We start from the raw sequence: 18,786 nt of genomic DNA, 5'->3' as shown, positions 1-18,786 counted from the left end.
ATATTTTAAGAAAACGTACTATGAAGAAAGCTACATTTACCTATGTAATAAAGATTCAATGAAGACTAGGTAATAACAGTAAGACATTCTTAGTAATTAGAGATAAACTTACCTTCTAAGGATAAGATTAGACTGAAAATGACATCAGTTGCAGAAATCATCCACTTGTCAGGATTGATCATAAAATGAGTGGCTGAAGAAAACCACAAGACACCCACCGTCAAATTTAAGCATGATTGTATCAACAAATTTCAAGTTGTAACACAATCAAGTTGTAATCTACCCCAGTAGAAGCACCTATCAAAAAAAGAAACATAATAGGCGCCTGGCCTGGGTGGCTCAGTCGGTTAAGCGACTGCCTTCGGCTCAGGTCATGATCCTGGAGTCCCGGGATCGAGTCCCCATCGGGCCCCCTGCTCGGCGGGGAGTCTGCTTCTCCCTCTGACCCTCCCCCCTCTCGTATGCTCTCTCTCTCATATTCTCTCTCTCAAATAATCTTTAAAAAAAAAAGAAACATAACATAATCAGAATGCATCTATCCGCTCTACAAATATTTATTGACCACATGGTTCTCTCCTCCATCTCACACACAAATTTTAAATCTGAGCTTCTTAACTGTGACTCTAATGGCAGGGGTCTTTAATTATGCTTCAAGAATCACAGGGCATAGGGTTGGAGCAGTACATTCAGAAGCCCAATTAGCTTGGGAGTGGAAGAAGAGAAAGAGAGGCAACTTCTGGAAACAAGCAGAGTATTTTTTTTTTTTTAAGTAGGCTCCACACCCAGCGTGGAGATCAATGCGGGGCTTGAACTCGTGTCCCTGAGATCCAAGACCTGAGCTGAGATCAAGAGTCTGATGCTTAACCAATTGAGCCACCCAGGCACCCCTAGAAAGAGTATTTTATATAGCAATCAGATGCTTAATCCCAAAATTAATAGTACCATACAGTACTGTAGTCCAGAATTTTTTTAAGACTTAATTTTTTAAAAATTTATTTATTTCAGACAGGGTGGGGAGGGGCAGAGGGAGAAGACAAGAGAGAATCTCAAGCAGGCTCTGGGCTCAGCACGGAGCTCAGCACGGAGCCTGACACGGGGCTCAATCCCAGGACCCTGAGGTCATGACCTGAACTGAAATCAAGAGTTGGGCGCTTAACCGACTGAGCCCCAGGCACCCCTTAAGATTTATTTTTATAATTTAAAAAAAATTTTTTTAAAGATTTTATTTATTTATTCATGAGAGACAGAGAGAGAGAGAGAGAGACGCAGAGGGAGAAGCAGGCTCCCAAGGAGCAGGGAGCCCGATGTGGGACTCGATCCCAGGACCCCGGGATCATGACCTGAGCCGAAGGCAGACGCTTAACCATCTGAGCCACCCAGGTGCCCTAAGATTTTATTTTTAAGTAATCTCTACACCCAACATGGGGCTCAAACCTATAACTGAGCCAGCCAGGCACCCCCTGTAGTCCAGACTGAAGGATGTTTCCTATTTTGCCAGGCAACCAACTAAAGAGATTGGATAATGGTAGATAACTTTTAACATGATTCCAAATTTCACTGGAGGTGGGGTTGTTGATATTGTGAAGTTAGGAGGCTTGTATAAAAAAATTATGTAGTTCGACTTTGGAGGAAGTATTTCTCGAGGTGCAACAAGAGCCATCAGCAACAGCAGACACCCCCTTGTCCTGCCAACTGGCAGTGCTACTTGATAGTTTAGGACTACTGAAGCAAGGGAGTGCGAGAATGATAAGTTTTGTAGGACTGAAGCAATATAGTGGGATAACTCTTCTAGGGTATTTGTTGGATTACACAGTGTAGCTTCATGATAAGCAAACTCTTCTCAGGGGCCAACATGCCTATGGCCAGACCAGTTCTAGCAATTATCATACCTAAAGCCCTTTTGGTTCTGTGAGGGACTGTGGGGTTTGTGGGCAGGATGATAGACAGATGGGGTGACCCAGTTAATGCATTTGAAGGGTAGGGTTTGGTTAGTTGTTTTTCCATAGGGGTTGCCAATAGGGGAAGATCATTAAGGGGTCTACCACAGATGCACTTGTACCCTTCAGGAGCACACCGAGATTGAATTGCTCCTGTTTTATTGTCCAGAGTGGTGCTACTGATGATTGGGAAAGAAGATTTGGCACAGTGGGAAGATAGGGGCCCTGCAGTAAGGCTAGAACTTGGTATTGGTTTGATTATAGCAAAACCTCTTCCAAGCGTTCCAGTGACAGGGCTTTTTATGAATCATTCCCCTGGAGATTATTGGACCCAAGCATTGATAGTAAGTTTCATTATTCATCTTCTGCTCTGGACCTGGCAGAGGGCAGTAGCGTTAGGGGAGGTGGATGAGATATAGTTGCAGCTTAATAGATTATAGCAATCAGCTAATACAAAAGTGAGATTTATATCTGTAGAGACCACACTAGGTCTCAGGCGGACATATCTTACATAAGAAATGAAATTATGGACAGGAATAATGTCAAAATAGGGAAAGAGGTTAAAGCACATGGGGTTAGGGTACTTCTGGGGTGGAGGAGCAATGGTATTTGATTAGAGGCATTGCATAGGATCTTAATCTGTGGGGCAATGTTATTGATAGGAGAGGAGTAAAGAGGGAGCATTTTGTATTTGGTTGGAGTGTCTGTCGAGACACACCCAGCAATTCTTTGCGGGGGGGGGAGGGTGTCTCCTGGGCTATGGCTTGGGACAGCTTAACAATGGAGCTGATATTCCAATCAGAGGGGGTTCCCCCTTTGATGGAACATATAGTAAGAATATTGTTAACTGGTTTTTCATTTGAATGTGCATAGGAATTGAGAACAAAGGGTAGAGACTATAGGGTGTCAAGTATTATTATTTTTTTAAATATGTTATTTTTTAAAGTAATCTCTACACCCAACGTGGGGCTCGAATTCACGACCCCAAGATCGAGTGCACATCTACTGACTGAGCCAGTCAGGTGCCCTGGTGTCAAGTCTTATTAAAGCCTAAGGGTTAGTAAGGAAGTCTTCAGTTAAGTCAAACCAAGGGAGAAGGCAGAGGTCATGAATGACTTCAGGCCAATATTGGATGGTGGAGACAACTGAGTCTTTCTAGTAGGGGCAGATCTTAGATTTAAAAGGGCAAGAAGCAAGGCTTTGGACTTGGGTGGACCAAAGGCAGTTGTTGGTTTGACCAACTGGGTTTTGATTAGGCCATTAGAGTGTTCAACTAATCCTGAGTATTGAGGATGGTAGGTGCAATGAAAATGTTGGAAGATGGCCAGATTTTGCAGACCTCTTGGACAATTTGTCCAGTAAAATGGGTTCCTCAATCACAGTGTAGCTATCAAGGAATATCCCAATTGGGAATGATTGTTTTCTAATAGGTTTTTGGCCCCTGCTTTTGCTGTTGCTTGCCTGCAGGGAAATGCCTCAGTTCTGTGAGAAAATATAGAGATCATTACCACTGGGGAAGCTGGATGAAATCAATATGCCAGATGTCAAAAGGCCTGTCAGGAAGAGGAACTTGACCTAACGCAGTGTGATATGGTTTCCCAGGATTGTGCAAGGGGGCAAATAGTACATTTGGAAATATTAGTTGGGCAACAGTTAGAGACGGTTTCCAATAGTATTGTTGTGCCCATAGGACCATTTTATTTGTGCCCCATGTGTCATACAGATGAATATTTGTGAATGAGAAGTTTGAAGTGTCACATCTTTGGTGACTTGGTCAGCCTAATGAATGCTCTTGGCTTTAGGGTTATCAAGTTTGAAATGGGCTTGAACGTTTATAAGAGCTAAGCTGGAGGGAAGGAGAATGGAGTCAAGCAGTTTTAATAAGTAAGTTTTGGGGGGCACCTGGGTGGCTCAGTCGTTAAGCGTCTGCCTTCGGCTTAGGTCATGATACCAGGGCCCTGGGATCGAGCCCCACATTGGGATCCCTGCTCAGCGGAAGCCTGCTTCTCCCTCTCCCACTCCCCCTGCTTGTGTTCCCTCTTGCACTGTCTCTGTCAAATAAATAAATTAAAAAAAAAATAAATAAATACGTTTGGGTTTTTTTTTTTTTAAAGATTTTATTTTTAAGTAATTCCTACACCCAACATGGGGCTCAAAACTATGACCCCAAGATCAAGAGTCCCATGTTCCACCGACTGAGCCAGTCTGGTGCCCCTAAGTTTTGTTTTTATGGGTTGTCCAGAGGATGTTAGAAACCCTGCTTCCAGAGCTTACCAAAATCATGGGTGATCCCAAAAGCATATCTGCTATCTGTATAGACGATGAGAGTTTTATTTATCAATTGGCATGCTCTTATTAGAGCACATAATTCAGCTTGTTGGGCCACATGAACCTGAGATAAAGATTCTGCTTCAATAATTTTTTCAGTGGTACTAGAGTGTCCTGCATTGTATTTTTATTGATCATTTTTTAAAAAAAGATTTTATTTATTTATTTGAGAGCGAGACAGCACATAAGCAGAGAGGAGGAGCAGAGGGAGAGGAAGCTCTCCTCTGGGGCTCAATCCCAAGACCCTGAGATCATGACCTGAGCCGAAGGCAGATGCTTAACCGACTGAGCCACCCAGGTGGCCCTTGATCATCTTTTAATGTAAGATCAATCAGTAAACCAAATAAAATCTGGATTTGGGAAGGGAATTTCGTGAAAGTCTAATTGAGGGGTAAGTAATGAGTCAGTTACAATGATGAAGTTGTGTTCAGTTGAGTTTTTGAGGGGTAAGGGAAATAAGGTAGCAGGATTGCAAGGAGGACAGTGAGAGACTGAAATGCTTGGAGAGGAAGGAAATTAGTTCAAATTTTTAAGTCAACTGGCAGATAGGCGTTGGGTGTGGCGGGAGTCTAAGAGTTTTAACTGTTTGTGGAACTAATACCTGCAGGAGAGAATCTGGTTATTAGTTTTTTTTTTTTTTTTTAAATGGATAAATGTTCAAAGTCTCTTATGATCTTTTTTTTTTTTTTTTTTTTAAAGATTCTATCTATCCGACAGTGAGAGACACAGCGAGAGAGGGAACACAAGCAGGGGGAGTGGGAGAGGGAGAAGCAGGCCTCCCACGGAGCGGAGAGCCCGATACAGGGCTCGATCCCAGGACCTCGGGATCATGACCCGAGCCGAAGGCAGATGCTCAACAACTGAGCCACCCAGGCGCCCCTGGTTATTAGTTTTTCAGCAGCAGTAATGAGTACAGAGGCGGGCTGCTAGGGCATGGAATTTGGGAGATAAACGTTTGGCCACAGGGTCTACTTGAAGATTATAATATCCTATGGGATGTTGTAGGCCTCCAAGCCTTTGGAATTCCCAGATGAACAAGAAGGAAGAAGGGCAGTTGGCAATTAGGGTGTCTTAGAGTTGTGGAAAAGATGAGCTGGGTTTTTTTTTGTTTTGTTTTGTTTTTAAGATATAAAGGTGGGGCGCCTGGCTGGCTCAGTTGGTGAGCTTGTGATCTTTACTGGTGAGTTCGAGCCCCATGCTGGGTGTACAGATTACTTAAATAAATAAGTAAACTTTAAAAAAAAGATATAAAGTCATCTTGGGCCTCTTGAGGCTGTGGATCAGGTTTGCAAAGGCAGGCGTATAAGGGTTGAGCTGTGAGGAAATAATTGGGAATCTAAAGGCGACAGTACCCAGCAAGACCCAGAAACCCTGTAATTGTCTTTTAGTCTGGGGTTGAGGGAACTGGGTGAAGGTAGTAATTCTGTCTGGTTCTATTTTTAGCCCATCCAGGAAAAGGTGGCCTAAGATTTTGACTGAAGCAGAACAGAGCTGTAATTTATCTTTAGATCTTTGTGTCCTTTGTTGGCTAATTGTTTGGGAAGGCATTGAGCATCAGTGGGACAAGCCTTTAGGGTGGGAGAACATAGTAATAAATCGTCTATATATTGTAAAGCGTAGATGTCCCAGGGAAATCAAGATCTTTTAGGTCAGCAAATAGGTAGGACTTTTAGCATATTCCTGGGGTAGGACTATCCAAGTGTATTGTTGATTGTTCCATGCAAAAGTAAAAAGATACTGACTTTGGGGGCTGACAGGGATGCTGAAAAAGGCACTGCACAAGGCAATGACAGAAAAAGTAGTAATTTCAGCTGGTATATTAGAGGAGGGTGTGGGAGTCAGGAACAATAGGGTGACAGGGTATGACTGTATTGGTACTTGTCCTAAGGTCTTGAACAAAATGCCTTCCTCTATTATGGGGCTTTTTAACTGGAAAAATGGGGGTAATACAAGGATTAGTAGTGGGGATGATCAATCCTTTGTTGATAAAGTCTTGAATAATAGGAGTTATTCTTTTAATGGCCATAGTGCTTAAAGGGTATTACTTAATAGTGGGTAAGGCCTTTAATGGATCATTTTGAATAGTTATTGGGGGAGCCGAGGTTATGTGTCCTATACTGGTATAAGAGGTTACCCACAATTGATCAGGGAGTGCATTAGGAACGGGGAGGGGGGCAGTGGACTTACTGGAGGGTAGTACTGGGCAGATCAGTTAGGAATTCTGAAGATTGAGAGAAGGCAGATATAACGGCACTTCATTTTTTTGGTCAAAGGAAATATGGGCCTGGTATGCCTGCAAAAAATTTCTTCCTAACAAAAGTGCTGGAGGGGTGTGTGTGCCTGGCTGGCTCAGTTGGTAGAGCAGTGACTCTTGATCTTGGGGTCCTGAGTCTGAACCTCACATTGGGTATGGAGTCTACTTAAAAAATAAAAGAAAGTGCTGGGGATGAGGGCACCAATAAAAAGGAATGGTTGCCTTGTCAAGTGCCAAGAATGAACTCTAGGGGGTGAGATGGGACAGTTGGTGGCTGATTAGTGACCCTGACCCTGATGGTTAAGTGCTTTTGTATTCTTGAGGCTGGGGACTGGAAAACAGATCAGTGGTTGAGGATTGAAGGAGTTGCTCCAGGGTCTATAAGAATAAAATGTCTTAGGGGCACCTGGGTGGGGTGGCTCAGCATCTGACTCTTGATTTTCGCTCAGGTCATGATCTTGGGGTGGTAGGATTGGGCTCCACGTCAGACTCTGGGCTCCGAGTCAGACTTTGGGTTCAGCGCCAAGTCTGCCTGTCCTTCCCCCTCTGCTCCTCCCCCTGCTCACACTCTCTCTCTGAAATAAATTAATTAATCAAATTAAATCTTAAAAAAAAAAAAAGAATAAAACCATCTTCATTCTGAATTGTTATGGGAGTTTCTCTGGTGGTGTTTGCTAGGAGAAAGGGGAAAAAAATCCCCCCTTTGTCCTTAGAACATCTCTAATCTGATTGAGGAATTGTTTTTGAGATTTTTGATTTTTTCGTTTTTGTTTTTTTGAGAGACAGTGCACACATGTATGCATATGTGAGTGGGGTTGCGGGGGCGGGGTGCACAGAGGGAGGAGAGAGAATCCTAAGCAGGCTCCACTCCCAGTGAGGAGCCAGACTCAGGGCTTGATCTCAGCACTCTGAGATCATGTCCTGACCTGAAATCAAGAGTCAGATGCTTAATTGACTGTGCCACCCAGGCACCCCAAGATTTTTTTGTTCTTTTGGAGCCATCTTTTATATTTCAAGCATTCCTTTTTGAAAGGTCCAGGGTAGGGTGCCTGGGTGGCTCAGATGGTTAAGCGTCTGCCTTCGGCTCAGGTCATGATCCCAGGGTCCTGGGATCGAGTCCCGCATTGGGCTCCCTGCTCCTTGGGAGCCTGCTTCTCCCTCTGCCTCTCTCTCTCTCTTTCTGATGAATAAATAAATAAAATCTTAAAAAAAAAAAGGCCCAGGGTATTTTTGTTTATAATTGTTTTAAGTAGGCTCCATGCCCAATGTGGGGCTTGGACTCAGGACCCTAAGATCAAGAGTGGCTCACCCTACTGACCCCTGAAATGTCCAGGTTTTTGCAAAAGAAACATGTTTTATCAGTTGAGCCAGATATTTTAACTTTTTTTTTTTTTTTTTTTAAGATTTTATTTATTTGCCAGAGAGAACACAAAAGCACAAGCAGGGGGAGCTGCAGGCAGAAGGAGAAGCAGGCTCCCTGCTGAGCAAGACTCGGACTAGATCCTAGGACCTTGGGATAATGACCCTTAAGTGGAAGGAAGACGCTTAACCGACTGAGCCACCCAGGCATCCCCAGATGTTTTAACTATGACATGGATTTGGGGTTTGCTGTTTGTAGAGCCATAAGGTTAGCCATTTGTTCTATTTAAAATTTATTTTTGTTGTTAGTCGATCATCTTTGCCAATCTGTTAGTGGTGGTGGCTAGATCATGAGGAGTTTTGGTCTGCTGGTCAGGGTCATGTTGTCTGACCAGAGTTAAGACTGAATAAAGGAAGCCCTGTAGAAACACTGAATTAAACAATTTGATACTTTATCCAATCTAAGGGTTCCAGAATTTTGGACAAAACCTTTTTCGAATCTATCAAAAAACTCTAAAACAAGTTCTTCCTTTTTTGTTTTGTACTGCCTTCTAATTTATTTGAGGTGCCCACATATGGGGAATCATTTTGATTAAATTTGCAGCTATATTAGAAGTTTTATTTTAGGGCCTCATTATGAGGAAGTTTAAAATCCTGCAGGGGGGGGGGGGTCTTCCTATCCAGCTTTATTTATCCATTCTTGGGCCTGTAGAGGTCCAACGAGCATGCATAGTAGTTGGTAAAAGTCAGAAGGGCCTGCATTAAGGGCATTGACAGTCCAAATTAATTGTCAGGTGAACTCTTTTGAATTTTCTTTTGGGTTAGGAAAGTCTTTTGCAAGATGAAGAAGTTCTGTTTAGGACTAGGATGTGAAAGAAAGGACCTGATTATTGGGATCAGTACAAGTAACTGTGACTTTAAAAGGTGCTATGATAGTTTTGGGAGGATGGCTGGTGGCAGGGCTGGGGAAGGAGAAACTTCAGAGGGGAGAAAAGGAAGTTTGGAAAGATCTGCATATAGCAGAAGAAATAGAAGGCATGCTGTGGGGGGACAGAGAACTGGAAATGGAAGATGTGGGGTAATTTTTGATTCAGTGTTGAGTTGTTCTAATTGTTTTCATCTTTCTTTGATTGAGTTTTTTTCTTCTGCAGAGGCTACGACTGAGTAGGTTCTTTTGGGGGCTTCTAAGTACCAAATGAAATAGGCTTCCGTTGATTCTGTGAAGTACGACAGCTTCACCTTTCCAACTGTGCTCTTAAATACACAATTTAGGGATATCAAGGGTGCCCCAAGGAGGCCAGTGAAGTTTTAAATGATATTTTGTGATTTGAACCCAGGTTGAGGAAACTTACAGCTCCCGGGGGCCAACGTTTTTTTGTTTTTTAAACATTTTATTTATCTGTTTAGAGGGCGGGCGAGCACGAGCGGGGAAGGGCAGAGGGAGAGGGAGACCAGCCGACTCCCCACCGAAGGAGGAGCCTGGGGCAGGGTTCCATCTCACAACGCTGAGATCGTGACCGGAGCTGAAATCAGACGGTTACCCACCCTGGTGCCCCCGGGGCCATAGTTTTTATCTGTACAATGAGCAGGCGGATCATCAAAAGCTCTGAGAGATTGGTACACATTCTGTATTGGAGGAACCTTGCCCTGAACTGCTAACAGTTCTGAAGTGAGGCAATTTCCACCCCCAAAAAAGTCTCAGGGCGCCTGACTGGCTCAGTCCGTGGAGCACGCGACTCTTGATCTCAGGGTCGTGAGTTCGAGCTCCACCTTGGGTGTCCAGATTATTTAAAGGTAAAATCTTAAAGGAAAAAAAAAAAAGAGGACAGAAAGAAAAGTCTCCTGAGCTCTACCGAGGTGGGAGGCTGGGGAGGAGAGGACCATGCCTGTCACTACCACCCCCCATTACAGGAGCCGCCCTAAGAGAAGCAAAGCGGGGCTGTGGTGCTCACTTTGGCGGGTCCGGAGGTCCGCAGGAGGTGCCTAGATTGCGTCACATTTTTTCCTCGGCTGCTCCAAACTGTTAAGGAAAAACCTCAGAAGGGAGCCTATGAGCGAAGAAAAGGCGAGGAAAAAGGAGACAACTCTTTACTTAGGTTTGCAAACTGCGAAGCACCATCCAACTCAGTTGGTGTGCCCGTCCCTAGAGGCGTTTTTAAAAGCTTGTTTACCCCAGGGAGGGAGAAATTTCCGTTGGTGGGGTTGCCGAGTGATCGGTTGACGTTTTTTTGCTCATGTCTGTGAGACGCAGGGAACTTTCCAGGTGTTCAAACCTCAGAATGTTCATCGTGATTCCCAGAGGGGCTGCTCTTCCGAGAACTCCACAAAATGGTGGCTGATGCAAGATGGAGTCAGGGTTGTCAACCCTTCCCCGACCGCTTTTCTTCTGCGGTGTGAACCAGCACACGCATCCTCTGAAGACACCATAACATAATCCGATTCCTAAAGGGAGTCCGAGAACTGACAATCTCGCCGCGCTGACAGATTCCCTTCCCTAAGAAAGGCGATTCGGCTCCTCCCAGACCACTGACCGCACATTCGATAGTCTTTCAACTCAATCGTTCAATGTAGCAGTTTCTGTCGTCGGGCAAAAAGTTAGAAAAACGGAAAGCCCATTCTCTTCGGTGATGATATACCCTCGAGGCTCAACATAATGTGGATTAAATTTCTTAAAAGCAAAAGCGAGAAACACTGCTCGTGGCGAATCTGCTTCTTCCAATATAAAGGACCGCTCGGGCAGGCGCGAGGAATCTCCTGGCGCTTCGAGTCCGTGGAGTCCGCTGGCTAAGGTGGGAAGGGAAGCCCGAGCCTTGCTGAGGTGAGTGGGAGCGGCCGGGTGGCAGCAGGGCCCACTCCAGCGGGAAGGACGAGGGAATTCGGCCCGGACGGTGCGTCCACTCGTGTAAGGGCCGCCATGTTGAAGCCTGGCAAAGGGGGGAGCCCTTCTGGGGTTGTGCGACGGAAAGCGGGGGCGAGAGCTCGGGTGGAAGAAGGGCCTCTTCTCCCGTTCTCCCACTCAGATGGTGAGAGGTGTGCGGGGGGAAAGCCTCGAGGGCCCTCGGTCAAGGCTGAGGTGCGGCGGGGCTACTGGGAGTACAGGCTTTTCCCCCCAGACTTCCGCCTTCGCGGCCGCGGCGCCACTGCGCATGCTCGGGAGGGCTCCGCGGGTCCGACTTCAGTTAACTTGGATGCAAAGCGCGGGAATATTCTAAGCTCGGGATTTAGTAAGGGGAGGCACGCTTTGTGGGACGTTTTCGTAATAACTGATGTGTTTGATAATTTCTAATTATAAAGCACATTCACGGACAATGTCTTACCTAATCTTCACAAAAACCTAGTGAAGTGGCTTGTAGCTACGTTTTACAGATGATTTAAACTTTGCCTGAGACCGGACTAGGTCTTAAACGTGGTGTGTTCTGTCTCCGATCCCGTGTTCTCGTTCATTTTCACACTTTTGTCTTTAATTAAGATTAGTTTCCCCATCCACCTTCATCCCCCACCATTCATCTCTCACATCTCATTCCCGTTTTTGAAATAATGACATTTATCTAAAAATCCAAAGAAATTGTAGGAAATCTCAACATAATGCAACGAGGGAATACTCCCAGAAAGATGAATGAGAAGCCCTGAAGCCTGCTGCTCTCTTGGCATTTAGTGTGTGTGTGTGTGTGTGTGTGTGTGTGTGTGTGTGTGTGTGTGTGTGTGTGTTTACCCCCCTTGGCATTTAGTATTTTTTTAAGATTTTATTTATTTGAGAGAGAGAAAACAAACAAACAAGCAGGGTGGGGGGGAAGGGGCAGACGGAGAGGGAGAAGCAGACTCCTCACTGAGCAGGGATCCCCATGTGGGGCTCCATCCCTGGGCCCTGAGATGGTGACCTGAGCTGAAGGCAGACAACTTAACTGACTTCGCCCCCCAGGCACCCTGGCATTTAGTATTGATAGAAGTATACCCGTGAAGGAGAAACAAAATTCAGACTATTCCTTTGTAATTCTCTTCAAATTTTAATTTGAAGAATGATGTGGGAAACAAAGGCAGAAGAAAAATTATTAAATTTCCTCACTACCTACAGCCCATTGACAAGTCCTTGAAACAGGCAGAGTGACATTCCTCTAGGGACTCAACTGCCTCGATGCTGATACTTTGCTAAAGGCAAAAGGCAATCTTAGCCCAAACCTCAGGATCCTGTAAGTCTACTTTAATATATAAAAATTCCTTTGGAAACTTCCTTTATCTCTACCCCCTCAAGGTACGTGTTGGCAATCATCCCCCAAGCATATGATCCACCGATATACATCAAGGGTCTCATGACTAAGGTTTTATTAGACAGTAATACATTACCTTTCCCAACAACAGCTAGCCCCCTCAAGGTCCTGGAAACCTTGCTTGCAAAATTGCTAGAGACTAGACTATCCCTAACTTCCTCCCAGCTTGAGAGTATATAATGGGCCACTCCTCATGACCCCAGCGCAGCTTTCTGCCCACAGGTCTTGTCCCCGTGCTTTAATAAAACCACCTTTTTGTACCAAAGATGTTTCAAGAATACCTTCTTGGCTGTCGGCTTGGAACCCTAATGTCTTTCCTACATCAAAGAATTCTTAAAGCTCTGAAAAGGAGTTCTATGTGGAATAATATCAGTTTTATTTGATGGATCTTTTATGATCTTTTCTTGTTGATTGGGGAAGGGATTCTTTCCTCAGCCTCAAAAACACAGAATCCTCTTGGTTTTTGTTGTTGCTGTTGCTATCCCCATCTTCAAAGTTTTATATTTTGTGACAGCCATCTAAGAAAACACTAAGCGCTCAAGTCAAGTTCTGGAGTGGTAAAAGCCCTTGAATGTAACTCCCTGGCAAGGCTACTTCTTAGCCTTGTGATTTGGGACAAAAGAAAGCTTTTTGTGTGTCTCCGTCCTCATCTGAAATGACAGTAATAGTAGAACCTCTGTCCTGACAGTGTTGAGATGTGAGGGGATGTGAGGGGAATTAAGTGCTTAGCATTAGTGCCTGGCACCTCCGAAGTCTTCAGTACAAGTTAACTGTAATTATTATGGTCCGTGTGTGTGTGTGTGTGTGTGTGTTCCTCCAACCCTGTGATGGAGGGTAGAGAGTGTGGTCTAGAATGGTAGGACCAGTAGAAAGGAGTTGTTAGAGAATACTAGAGCAGGGAGAGAGTCAAACAACACAGTGCTCTCTCTTATTTTCTTTTTTTTCATGTGGAGAAGTTCCAGCCATGAGAGAGAAGAGATACAAAGTGAGTTAGAGGCAGCACCCAGACAGGACTGAAATCCTCTTTCATCTTGTTGCTCCCGCTGTTTTATCATCCTTTTACCAATAAGGATACCGGAGGCGCCTTCTCCAAAGTTGCTGGTTACCGATGACAGGCATATATGCTCTCCTTTTACAGTGTGGTGGCAGACAGTATAAAGTTGTTTTGCTTCTCAGTTCGCAATAAAATCATCCTTTTTGTCTGATTTGGACACAAAAAACCCACTGAATTTTGATTGGAGTTGGTTCAGTTCCTCAGTATTCATCAGGAAGTATCCTAGAATCTGAAGATAAAGTAAAGCATGTGGTAGACTGAAGAGTGTTTACTGTGCGTTAGGGGGGAAATGTGATTGGTATTACAGAAGAGGTGCCCTGAGCTGTGGGACAGATAAATTTGCTTCCTGGGGAAGAGGCTGGAAGCTGGGCTTGGAAGGACCAGTAGAATTTCCTTTAAGTGGAGCTGTGGAAAGGAAGAAACTGTTCCCAGGAGAGGAAATTGCACAGGGAAAGCCCTGGAGCTGGGGAATTAGGGCACATTTCAGGAATGAGGAGCAATGCTGGGTAAAACAGATTTTGCGTGGGCTGTGGTAAGAGGCTAAGGGACGGTCAAAGGTCTTGAGTGCAGTGCCATTGACTTTGGATTTTATTCTGTGTGTGGTCTTTTTACTGGCAAAATAATTCCATAGTGCAACCCCATAAATAATCACTCCCCTAACATAACCCATCAACGGAAGAAAAAGAAAAGCAAAAAGATCCTTGAGGAAAATATGAGTAAGAGGGGGAAAATTATAGATATTTTAATAAATATCATGGAAAGATGTCACGAATGAGATTACTATATAAATTTGACAGAGCCCTGGTTTGTTTGTTGGTTTGTAAAGTAAGCTCTGTACCCAACGTGGGGCTTGAACTCATAACCTCTAGATCAGGGGTCACATGCTCTACTGATTGAGCCAGCCAAGCACCTGGAGTCCTGGTTTTAAGGTAACAGATTTCAGTAATGGCTCTAACGTTTTATAGAGGTGGTCATGTGAGCAGTAGCAGTGTCTGAATTGTTGGCAAGCACTGTATTTATTATCCCAGCAGATTCACCAGAATGTGAATCAAGTAACATGTTATCAGCCTCTCCTCTCAACTTAAACTTTCCCACCCTCTTAAAAAAAAAAAAAAAGTATCCTGTATCAGAATGAATGACAACTGCAGTATGCTTGTGGGGCTAAAATCACCATTGCAATCAATTCCCATGCCTTAAGGCATGAACAGATTATCAGCCAGGGGATTGGGAAGAAATCACATACTCCTTTTGAACCAGAGCCTGCTGCTGCTGAGTCACTGTAGTTTTAGCTTTGCTACCTATTGCAAAATACTACATCAAAAGCGCCATTTTCCCTTGTAGTTTTGTGTTTAAAAAAAAAAAAGCCCTTACCTTATCTTTTAATGACGCATACCAAAACATTTGCAGATGAGCATGTAATATCTAGAATTTCCTTCAAAGGAATCTAAGAGTGGGGATCTAAGTGGGGCACAGATGAAACAAGACTGGCCACGTGTTGGTCAGTCGGGGTGAGTTTGTGGAGGGTTATGCCATTTTCTGCATGGGTACGTGTTTGAAATTTTTGGCAGTAAAGAGTTTTTAAAAACACCATTTTTCATAGCAGTTGCCAGGCTGGTTTTCCAATGACCATTTTAGTCTGAAAGGCAAGCCTGTATTTTGATCCATGTTGCCATGTTATTATGTGGTAGGTAAGTGTCCTGATGTGACTAAATTGGATGATACACAGATGGATCAAATTCAAGCACATTGCCCTTTGCTTCTTCCCGGGATGGAGGGTGGAGCAGTGGGTGACAACATTTTGGAGCCCCACTGTCTGGCTTTGATACTCTTCCACCCACTTTGTAGGTGGGAGGCCTCAGGCTCTGGGTCCTGCTTCCTTCCCTATTGAAAGGAGGGAATAACAGTATCTACTTCATGGGGTTGCTATAAGGATTAAATGAGTAGCTCATAATAGGTGCTACATAAAGGCTTGCTGTGATCCTACCTAGAACATGAGTGATTGGATGCCCATTGCCAAGGAGTATGACCCGCTTAAAGCTGGCAGCATTGATGGCACTGACGAAGACCCACACGATCGCGCTGTCTGGAGGGCAATGTTGGCACGATACACCCCCAACAAAGGCGTCACAGGAGACCCCCTCCTCACCCTGTTTGTGGCGAGACTAAACTTGCAGACCAAAGAGGAGAAGTTAAAGGAAGTATTTTCCCGCTATGGGGACATCCGGCGGCTTCGGCTGGTGAGGGACTTGGTCACCGGCTTTTCAAAGGGCTATGCGTTCATTGAATACAAAGAGGAGCGTTCTCTGATCAAAGCTTACCGAGATGCAGACGGCCTGGTTATTGACCAGCATGAGATATTTGTGGACTATGAACTGGAAAGGACCCTCAAAGGGTGGATCCCTCGGCGACTTGGAGGGGGTCTGGGGGGGAAAAAGGAATCCGGGCAACTGAGATTTGGGGGGCGTGATCGGCCTTTTCGAAAACCCATTAATTTGCCAATTGTTAAAAATGACCAATACAGAGAGGGAAAAAGGGAAAAGCGGGAGCGATCTCGGTCTCGAGAAAGGCACTGGGACTCTCGGGCAAGAGACCGAGACCACGACCGTGGCCGGGAGAGGAGATGGCAGGACAGAGAGCCAACCAGGGTGTGGCCAGAAAGTGACTGGGAGAGAGAGAGGGACTTCAGAGAAGACAGATCCAAGGGTCGGGAGAAGAGGGACCGAAGTAAATAGAGACTCACCACCCCCACCAGAACCCAGGTGAAGACACAGCATGAATAGAAGCACAGAGAGATCTGTGTTGCTTTTATACGGTTTGTATGTCCAGTGCTTGAATAAAATTTGCTGATGGTGATGAGGTCTGGAAGAAGTTTTCTTTTCAGTCTGGAACCGAGGTTCAAGCTGAACATTGCCGATATTATGAATTTCTCTTCATCCTGTTCTTCTAAGGACCCATTATTTAATAAACTTGAGGAACAGTTTTGTCCTCTCCGGCATCTATACAGAAGGGCACGTGGCAGTAGAGAATTCTCGTTTAATTTGGCAGTAAAGAATTTGTTTTTGTGATTTTGATTCTCTCCTATCTGTTGGAATTGACCACTGTGGGGGCTTGGCAAAAAGAGGTGATGACCAAAAATCATTTGCATTGCTCTCAGACTCCTGGGAAACCCGAATCTGGTCAGAGTAACTTGTATCTTTTCCATCTTTATATCTATAAAGGCTTGCCGAGCTGAAATAAAAATGGGATAGAAAAGTGAATTCGGGGAGAATGTCCAGAACTTCATAGCAAAACCAGTGTGAGCAGTGGCCTGGGTCAGCAACCAGCTACTCTTGAACAAATATAACTCCATTCTTGAGTCAAATGCTGACTGCCTTTTTTTTCTTCCCTGTTTTGGGCAGGGAGGCTGGCATTTAAAATGAAAAACCAAAGTTGCAGGCATCTGGGGCTCTGGTTTGTGAGCCCCATCCAAAGAAATGAGCGTGAAACAAATGAAATCTATGAAAGGCTTCTGTCTGGTTCTGACAGATTGATTTGTCTTCTCCCTCTTGGACATCCAGCCTCCCATTTGTTTGGGGGCTGGATATATTGACCTTAGTTTCTGAGGGCTTTGAAAAGTACCATGCTCTTCACAGGATTTTCACAAAAGTGACACTTAGCATTTTTGTTTTATCAATGGCTGTATCTTTGAAAGCTCAGGTTCTTAAAATTCAAGATGTTTCATGCAAAGTAAATGACTTAGTATCAAGACTCACCATATTCATGACTAGGTTTTTGCATTTGGAGTATGAATCTCGTTGTTACGTAGGGAACCTGCTCTATCTTAAAACTACTGTTAGCTGTTAGAACAGTTTTAGAAAAGTAGACTCTTGGGGCACCTGGGTGGCTCAGTGGGTTAAGCGGCTGCTTTCGGCTCAGGTCATGATCCCAGGGTCCTAGGATTGAGCCCCACGTCGGGCTCCCTCTCCCTCTGCCTGCCTCTCTGCCTACTTGTGCTCTCTCTCTACCTCTCTGTCAAATAAATAAATAAAATCTTAAAAAAAATACTCTTTCCTTTGTAAACTTCCAGTGCAGAATTTTACCATCTCCCACGTCTCAAAAAACAGCCGCGCAGGAACACCCTTCTGATTTCACTCAGGTTTCACAAAGTGCTCCCTATTATGGCACCAAAAGTGTGTTATGGGCTGGAGCTGGTAGGTACTTCAGCTAAGGAGCGCTCCACATCAAGGAAGCATGTGTCGAGACAGCATCAGAAGAAAGAAATCCAGTCATGGGGTTTACATCGTCCAAGCCAGCGGTTATCAACCCTGGGTACCAGAACATGGATGGATTAAACAAATGTGCACACTCAGACCCCATCCTTGACATTCAGGCTTCATCTTGTATGGGCCCTGGTAACTAAACAAAACAAAAAAATTGGTAGAGCCCCCACAGCAGGGACCTTAGCAGTAGCCACATGACAAAGGCATACACCCTATCACCTAGCAAGTAATTCTAGTTTATTCTGCAGACTGATGTACATGTGCAAAAATGTGCACAGTGCTGTTCTAGGCAGTAAAAGATTGGAAGGAAGCTCCCTGTCCACTGGGGCATGGACAAACATGAACAGATTATGCATCCACATGGTAGACCAGGGGTCCTTCGATCTTGGCACTATTACATCTGTTAGATTCTTTGTTGTGGGGCACTATCCTGAGCATTGTAGGATGTTGAGCAGCATCCTGGGAGCCTACCCACTGGATGACAATAGCAGTTGTAACAACCAAAACACCAAAAACATCTCCAGACATTGTCAAATGTCCCTGTGGGACATGGAGACCCACGTCTTATGTACTCATGTGGTCATCTCCAGGGTATTCTAAGAAAAGAAAGGTACAGAATAGCACATATATAGTATGCTGCCATTTATGTTGAAAAAAAAAAAAAAGGAAAAAATACATTTTGTTACATAACTGCATGTATATTTATAAGCTCTTTCAAGAAAGACACTCAAGAAAGTGGCAACACTGGTTACTCCTGGGGGAAAGGGCAACTAAAGTTGGCCAGGGGGAGGGGGCTTCCTTCATACACCCGCTTTTATACTCTCAGAATCAACCGATAATTCTTGTGGGCAGTCAGGTTTGAGAACCCCTGTGCAAAAGCAACGTTATCCTGTCTGACTGTTATTTTCAGCAGTCTGGAAACAGAGTCCTGGTCGACTCTAAACCCACCTGATGGTTTCTTAGCAATGTGTAGATAGTGGACCCGTCAGACGTACTTGAGTGTTCTGTTAGCAAATGCTACCTCTCTCAATCTGTCAGCACCCAGCCTGTGCCCTGGGTTCTCTGTGGGTAGAGAGAGAGTGCTATTTTGGCGAAACCCCAGCTCACCAGATGCAGGCTTCTGGCTGTCTGCCACCACAGCCCCGTGAGTCAGCCCGACATGCGGTCCCCAAGCAATCTCTGCACCCACCACCCTCGCACTGGCGAGCCTCCCCCCCTCCTCCCCAGTCCTGCATCCCCTAGGCTCCCCCACCCCATTCCAAATCCGCTCTTGTACACTTGTCTTTATAGGGGTCTAAGTGTTTGATATATGGAAGACTAAAAGGAAGAA

The 18,786-nt window shown here is 44.8% G+C and overlaps 2 protein-coding genes and 1 long non-coding RNA gene across 3 annotated transcripts; 1 reads left to right on the top strand and 2 right to left on the bottom strand.

Moving 5' to 3' along the window:
• Positions 1-8,759: 8,759 nt before the first annotated feature.
• Positions 8,760-10,189, bottom strand: LOC113912709. Its single transcript, XR_003516934.1, has 3 exons — positions 10,050-10,189; positions 9,831-9,926; positions 8,760-9,679 (listed from the first exon to the last, which is right to left on the bottom strand). It is a non-coding gene; the product is annotated as an uncharacterized LOC113912709 (long non-coding RNA).
• SNRNP35 (small nuclear ribonucleoprotein U11/U12 subunit 35) lies at positions 9,955-16,050 on the top strand. Its single transcript, XM_027576332.2, has 2 exons — positions 9,955-10,696; positions 15,186-16,050. Exon 2 carries the CDS (start codon positions 15,189-15,191, stop codon positions 15,927-15,929), a length of 741 nt encoding a protein of 246 aa, XP_027432133.1. The 5' UTR covers positions 9,955-10,696; positions 15,186-15,188; the 3' UTR covers positions 15,930-16,050.
• LOC113912705 lies at positions 12,150-18,689 on the bottom strand. The gene is made up of 3 exons (XM_027576331.2): positions 18,405-18,689; positions 15,938-17,501; positions 12,150-13,426 (listed from the first exon to the last, which is right to left on the bottom strand). The coding sequence occupies exons 2-3, from the start codon at positions 16,760-16,762 to the stop codon at positions 13,316-13,318; spliced, it is 936 nt and encodes a 311-aa protein (XP_027432132.2). The 5' UTR covers positions 16,763-17,501; positions 18,405-18,689; the 3' UTR covers positions 12,150-13,315.
• Between the last annotated feature and the right edge of the window lie 97 nt (positions 18,690-18,786).

The sequence above is a fragment of the Zalophus californianus genome, chromosome 14 (assembly GCF_009762305.2).
Source record: "Zalophus californianus isolate mZalCal1 chromosome 14, mZalCal1.pri.v2, whole genome shotgun sequence".
Classification (NCBI taxonomy): domain Eukaryota; kingdom Metazoa; phylum Chordata; class Mammalia; order Carnivora; family Otariidae; genus Zalophus; species Zalophus californianus.
This window is presented reverse-complemented; position numbering and strand designations above follow the sequence as displayed.